The sequence below is a fragment of the Haematobia irritans genome, chromosome 3 (genome assembly GCF_050003625.1).
Source record: "Haematobia irritans isolate KBUSLIRL chromosome 3, ASM5000362v1, whole genome shotgun sequence".
In the NCBI taxonomy this organism is placed as follows: Eukaryota; Metazoa; Arthropoda; class Insecta; order Diptera; family Muscidae; genus Haematobia; species Haematobia irritans.
This window is the reverse complement of record NC_134399.1, coordinates 8,919,657-8,926,745: the sequence shown is the minus strand read 5'-3', so window position 1 is coordinate 8,926,745 and position 7,089 is coordinate 8,919,657. Positions and strand designations below refer to the sequence as shown.

General features: G+C 22.7%; 1 protein-coding gene across 1 annotated transcript; it reads left to right on the top strand.

Moving 5' to 3' along the window:
- The first annotated feature begins 231 nt into the window (after positions 1-231).
- On the top strand, positions 232-1,283 carry LOC142229566 (uncharacterized). The gene has a single exon (XM_075300132.1). The coding sequence runs from the start codon at positions 316-318 to the stop codon at positions 1,198-1,200; it is 885 nt and encodes a 294-aa protein (XP_075156247.1). The 5' UTR covers positions 232-315; the 3' UTR covers positions 1,201-1,283.
- Positions 1,284-7,089: the final 5,806 nt, after the last annotated feature.

Here is a 7,089-nt window from a genome sequence, read left to right as displayed (position 1 = left end):
CCTCTCTCACCTTACTCATCATAATTCGCACATCTTTAATTTGGAAGAAACAAAAAAAAAAACTCAAGCTATGGCACGTAAATTTTGACAAAAATCATTGCATCACCATTGGGGAAGTTATCAAAATTCATATGAAAATTCGGTCTAAAAAAATTAAACAAACAAACCTAAAATTAAACACTGCTACTAACTATGCTATGCTCTTTATATAAAACCCAGATGACCTTAACGACATTAGTAACAGTCTATGAGAATTCTTCGATCATTAGTTGCTGCACCAAGAGCTCAAGCCAAAGCGAATGTTAAGAGACGACCATGAAGATATTGGAATTAATTCTGATATTTTCTGTGGCCCTGGTGGCCTATGGATTCCCGATATATGAACATTACAATTCGTATCATCAACATCATCGTGGTTGTGGTTATCCTTCCAGTGATACTCAATTGCTGCAAAATTTCATGGGTTTCGTCCAGACTTTGATGCATAATCAAAATGGCGGTGGAGGCTGTGGGGGAAATTGTGGTTGCGGCAATGGTAACGGATATGATTGTGATAATAATGATAATGGCAATGGGGGTGGAGGGGGAGATGAAGACGATGGTGGGGCCGATGATGAAGTTGTGACACCACCTACCACTCCAACAACTACCACGACAACCACTACGACCACCACTACAACGACCACAACAACTCCGGCCCCTACAACAACTACAACACCTACTACAACCACGCGTAGGACAACACGCAGAACAACCACTTGCAGACCTCGACCAAAACCCAAGCCTTGCTACAATTGTACTCCAGCTCCCTATTATCCTCCACCACCTCCTCCTCCACCACCGCCACCACCACCACCACCATATAATCCTCCCAGTTATACAGCCCCAAGTTATGGTTATGGTGGAAACTCTAATGGCTACAATTCGAATAACTATGGTGGCAACTCTTACAATTATGGTGGCAACTCTAAAATCTCTGGTATATCTGATATTGACCTATTGGCTTCAAGTGCTGCCCTTGCCCAAGCTAGTTCGTCATCGGCTATGCGTATACCAACACCTTCCAAGGATGTGATTATTGTCACCAATAACTTGCCAGGAGGATCACCAGCTGCTGTATATCCATCCCAGAGGGAAGGAAGAAAACGTGTTTGCTTCAAAACTTACTGCATGGATGATGATAAGGAAATTTTCTATTGACACTAATTTGGAAATTGTAAATCTGAATATCCTATAGATAACGACCGCTTTAATAAATCCAACATAATGACCGAGTACAGAAAGTTTTTCTTGTAAAGGGGAAATAGAGTAGTATTTTTTTGAAGGGTGGAAAAATTTTTTATAGAAATAAAATTTTGACAAAATTTTGTGTAGAAATAAAATTTTGACAAAATTTTCTACAGAAAAAAAATGTTGACAAAATTTTGTAGAGAAAACAAATTTGACACAATTTTCTATAGAAATAAAATTTTAGAAAAATTTTCTCTAGAAATAAATTTTGGAAAATTTTTCTCTAGAAATATATTTTGGGAAAATTTTCTATAGAAATAAAATTTTGAGAAAATTTGTTTTGGAAAAAAAATTGACAAAATTTCCTATTGAAATAAAATTTTGAGAAAATTTTCTATTGAAATAAATTTTCTATAGAAATAAAATTTTAACAAAATTTTCTATAGAAATAAAATTTTAACAACATTATCTATTGAAATAAAATTTTAACAACATTTTCTATAAAAATAAAAATTTGGAAAATTTTTCTCTAGAAATAAATTTTGAGACAATTTTCTATAAAAAAATTTACAAAATTTTTATAGAACTAACATTTTGATAAAATTTTGTGTAGAAATAAAATTTTGACCAAATTTTCGATAGAAATAACAAATTTGACAAAATTTTCTTTAGAAATAAAATTTTATGAAAATTGTCTTTAGAAATAAAATTTCTACATTATCTAAGAAATACATTTTTCACACAATTTTCTATAGGAAACAAAAAATTTTATCAAAACTTAGAAAATATAGAAAATTTTTTTATAGAAATAAATTTTTGACAAAATTTTCTATAGCAAACAAAAAATGTTAACAAAATTTTCTATAGAAATAACATTTTGGAAAATTTTTCTCTAGAAATACATTTTGGGAAAATTTTCTATAGAAATAAAATTCTGAGAAAATTTGTTTTGAAAAAAAATGTTGACAAAATTTCCTATTGAAATAAAATTTTGAGAAAATTTTCTATAGAAATAAAATTTTAACAAAATTTTCTATAGAAATAAAATTTTAACAACATTTTCTATATAAATAAAATTTTAACAACAATTTCTATAGAAATAAAAATTTGGAAAATTTTTATCTACAAATAAATTTTGAGAAAATTTTCTATAAAAAAAATTAACAAAATTTGTATAGAACTAAAATTTTGTATAGAAATAAAATTTTGACAAAATTTTCGATAGAAATAACAAATTTGACAAAATTTTCTGTTGAAATAAAATGTTAAGAAAATTGTCTTTAGAAATAAAATTTCTACATTATTTTGAGAAAATTTTTTATAGAAATAAATTTTTGACAAAATTTTCTATAGCAAACAAAAAATTTTAACAAAATTTTCTATAGAAATAACATTTTGGAAAATTTTTCTCTAGAAATAAATTTTCGGAAAATTTTCTATAGAAAAAAAAATTTGGCAAAATTTTCTATAGAAATAAAATTTTGAGAAAATTTGCTTTGGAAAAAAATTTTGACAAAATTTCCTATTGAAATAAAATTTTGAGAAAATGTTCTATAGAAATAAAATTTTAACAAAATTTTCTATAGAAATAAAATTTTAACAACATTTTCTATAGAAATAAAAATTTGGAAAATTTTTCTCTACACACAAAAAATTTTTTTTCTGATTCAATCACGAAATTAATTGATCCAATTAATTTTTAATTGAAATGTCTTCAATCACAGAAATGATAGTATCAATTGATAAATTAATTGAAGGTCAATTAAAAAGTTAATTGATCCAATTAAAAAACTTAATTGATACTATTATTTTTGTGATTGATTTTTGTTTCAATTAAAAAATTTGTTGAATCATTTAAATTTTTAATTGAATATTTTTTAAAACTCAATTAAAAATTTAATTGGAAAAATTTTCGTGAAATTATTTTGTGTATACAAATAAATTTTGAGAAAATTTTCTATAAAAAAAAATTTCTATAAAAAATAAAATTAACAAAATTTTCTAAGAACTCAAATTTTGATAAAACTTTGTATAGAAATAAAATTTTGACCAAATTTTCGATAGAAATAACAAATTTTACAAAATTTTCTGTAGAAATAAAATTTTAAGCAAATTGAAAAAAAAATTGGGAAAATTTTTTATAGAAATAAAATTTTGACAAAAGTTTCTGAAGCAAACCAAAATTAACAACATTTTCTATAGAATAAAATTTTTCCAAAATTGTCCATAGAAAAAAAATTGGAAAATTTTCTATAGAAATAAAATTCTGAGAAAATTTGTTTTGGAAAAAAATGTTGACAACATTTCCTATTGAAATAAAATTTTGAGAAAATTTTCTATAGAAATAAAATTTTAAAACAAAATTTTCTATAGAAATAAAATTTTAACAACATTTTCTATAGAAATAAAATTTTTACAACATTTTCTATAAAAATAAAAATTTGGAAAATTTTTATCTACAAATAAATTTTGAGAAAATTTTCTATAAAAAAAATTAACAAAATTTTTATAGAACAAAAATTTTGTATAGAAATAAAATTTTGACCAAATTTGCGATAGAAATAACAAATTTGACAAAATTTTCTGTAGAAATAAAATTTTAAGATAATTGTTCTTAGGAATAAAATTTCTACATTATCTATAGAAATAAAATATTGAGAAAATTTTTTTATAGAAATAAAATATTGAGAAAATTTTTTATAGAAATAAATTTTTGACAAAATTGTCTATAGCCAACAAAAAATGTTAACAAAATTTTCTATAGAAATAACATTTTGGAAAATTTTCTCTAGAAATAAATTTTGGGAAAATTTTCTATAGAAATAAAAATTTAGAAAATTTTTTCTCTACATATAAAGTTTGAGAACAATTTCTATAAAAACAAAATTTTTCTATAAAAAATAAAATTAACAAAATTTTTTATAGAACCAAAATTTTGATAAAATTTTGTATAGAAATAAAATTTTGACCAAATTTTTGATAGAAATAACAAATTTGACAAAATTTTTTGTAGAAATAAAATTTTAAGCAAATTGTCTATAGAAATAACATTTTGAGAAAATTTTTTATAGAAATAAAATTTTGACAAAATTTTCTGAAGCAAACCAAAATTAACAAGATTTTCTATAGAAATAAAATTTTGACATAATTTTCTATCGAAATAAAATTTGTCAAAATTTTCTATAGAAAAAAAATTTCGACAACATTTTCTATAAAAATAAAATTTTGACAAAATTTTCGATAGAAATAAAATTTTGACAAAATTTTCTATAAAAATAAAATTTTGTCAAAAATTTTTATAGAAAAAAAAATTTTTGTCAAAATTCTGTGAAAACACTCTGAAAAGTTGAACATTTTCGATGTATATTTGCTATATTATTACATCAAAATAAATATCTCATAAGGGGGCACATCCCATATGTGGACAAAATTTAGGCGACCATGGGTGTCCATGTCTAGGAGGATTTATTGCTTCACGTTTTTCTCTATAACATAGTGAAAACACTTTCCATTTTTAGCTCTAACTTATAGAAAATTACTACTTCATATTGACAGTTCTTAAGAGTAGCCCGTTTTGGACTACTACAGAAATTTTCGTTGCATATTTTTAGGCGATGCACATATCCACATAAAATTATGGGAAGGTAAAATCCCACACAAGCAAAATATTTGACTTTTAAACTCGATAGTTTGTTAGGGCCTTGAGCATTTTCACAATCTTAACGGGAATCTTAACAAAATGTTATAGTAAAAAGGGAATTAATTAAAATGTGGTACAACATAACAAAAAGGTGGCTTAAGAAACGGTATGGAATTTATTTTTCAATGGTTTTGTTTCATTTTCCATTTTTTCGTCTGCTGTTATTTTTTTATGTTTCATGTTGCTTGTTGTATATGCATTTCCCATAAGATCCCCATAGAGTTAGTGCCTTAATAAAAAAAAATAAATACAAATTAATGCCATGTCTAGCCAATGTCATTGTGGTGATGATACCCATAAATTCATCAAAACCAATGACATTTATACTGAATGACAAATGATTTACACAATGTCACGAGAGAAATATCCACAAAGGTAGGTAGAAAGCATATAAAAATTGTCCATAGAAATAAAATTTTTATAAAACTTCTATAGGATTATAATTATGACAAAATATCATAGAGAAATAAAATTTTGACAAAATGTTCTATAGAAATAAAATTTTGAAAAAACAATTCAATAGAAATAAAATTTTGAAAAAATTCTCTGTAAAATTTTGACAAAATTTCTATAAAAGTAAAATTTTGAAAAAATTCTTTATAGAAATAAAAATTTGACAAAATTCTCTATAGATAGAAAATTTTGACACAATTTTCTCTAGAAATAAAATTTCGACAAAATTTTCTATAGAAATAAAATTTTGTAAAACTTTTCTGGAAATAAAATTTTAAGAAAATTTTCTATAGAAATAAAAATTTGACAAAATTTTTCTTTAGAGAATGATAATTTTGATAAAGTTTTCTATAGTAATAAAATTTTGACAAAATTATCTGTAGAAATAAAATTTTGACAAAATTTTCTATAGAAATATAATTTTGACAAAATTTTCTATAGAAATAAAATTTAGACAAAATTTTCTGTAGAAGTAAAATTGTGACAAAATTTTCTATAGAAATAAAATTTTGACAAAATGTTCTACAGAAAAAAAATTGTGAGAAAATTTTCTATAGAAATAAAATTTTGATAAAACTATCTATAGAAATAAACCTTTAAGCAAATTTTCAATAATTTTTATAAAACTTTTGTAGGAATATAATTATAACAAAACATCTTAGAGAAATAAAATTTTGACAAAATGTTCTATAGAAATAAAATTTTGAAAAAACAAATTCAATAGAAATAAAATTTTGAAAAAAAAAATTCTTTAGAAATTAAATTTTGAGAAAATTCTCTGTAAAATTTTGACAAAATTCTTTATAGAAATAAAAATTTGACAAAATTCTCTATAGATAGAAAATTTTGACACAATTTTCTCTAGAAATAAAATTTTGACAAAATTTTCTATAGAAATAAAATTTTGATAAAACTTTCTATAGAAATAAAATTTTAAGAAAAATTTTCTATAGAAATAAAAATTTGACAAATTTTTCTATAGAGAATGAAAATTTTGATAAAGTTTTCTATAGTAATACAATTTTGACAAAAATTTCTATAGAAATAAAATTTTGACAAAATTTTCTATAGAAATATAATTTTGACTACATTTTCTATAGAAATAAAATTTAGCCAAAATTTTCTGTACAAGTAAAATTGTGACAAAATTTTCTATAGAAATAAAATGTTGACAAAATGTTCTACAGAAAAAAAATTGTGAGAAAATTTTCTATAGAAATAAAATTTTGATAAAACTATCTATAGAAATAAACCTTTAAGAAAATTTTCAATAATTTTTATAAAACTTTTGTAGGAATATAATTATAACAAAACATCTTAGAGAAATAAAATTTTGACAAAATGTCCTATAGAAATAAAATTTTGAAAAAACAAATTCAATAGAAATAAAATATTGAAAAAAATTTCTTTAGAAATTAAATTTTGAGAAAATTCTCTGTAAAATTTTGACAAGAAGTTAAATTTTGACAAAATTCTTTATAGAAATAAAAATTTGACAAAATTCTCTATAGATAGAAAATTTTGACACAATTTTCTCTAGAAATAAAATTTTGACAAAATTTTCTATAGAAATAAAATTTTGATAAAACTTTCTATAGAAATAAAATTTTAAGAAAAATTTTCTATAGAAATAAAAATTTGACAAATTTTTCTATAGAGAATGAAAACTTTGATAAAGTTTTCTATAGTAATACAATTTTGACAAA

Bases quoted from the DNA above. Each gene is read 5' to 3' on its own strand.
- LOC142229566 (XM_075300132.1), top strand. From the start codon at position 316: ATGAAGATATTGGAATTAATTCTGATATTTTCTGTGGCCCTGGTGGCC.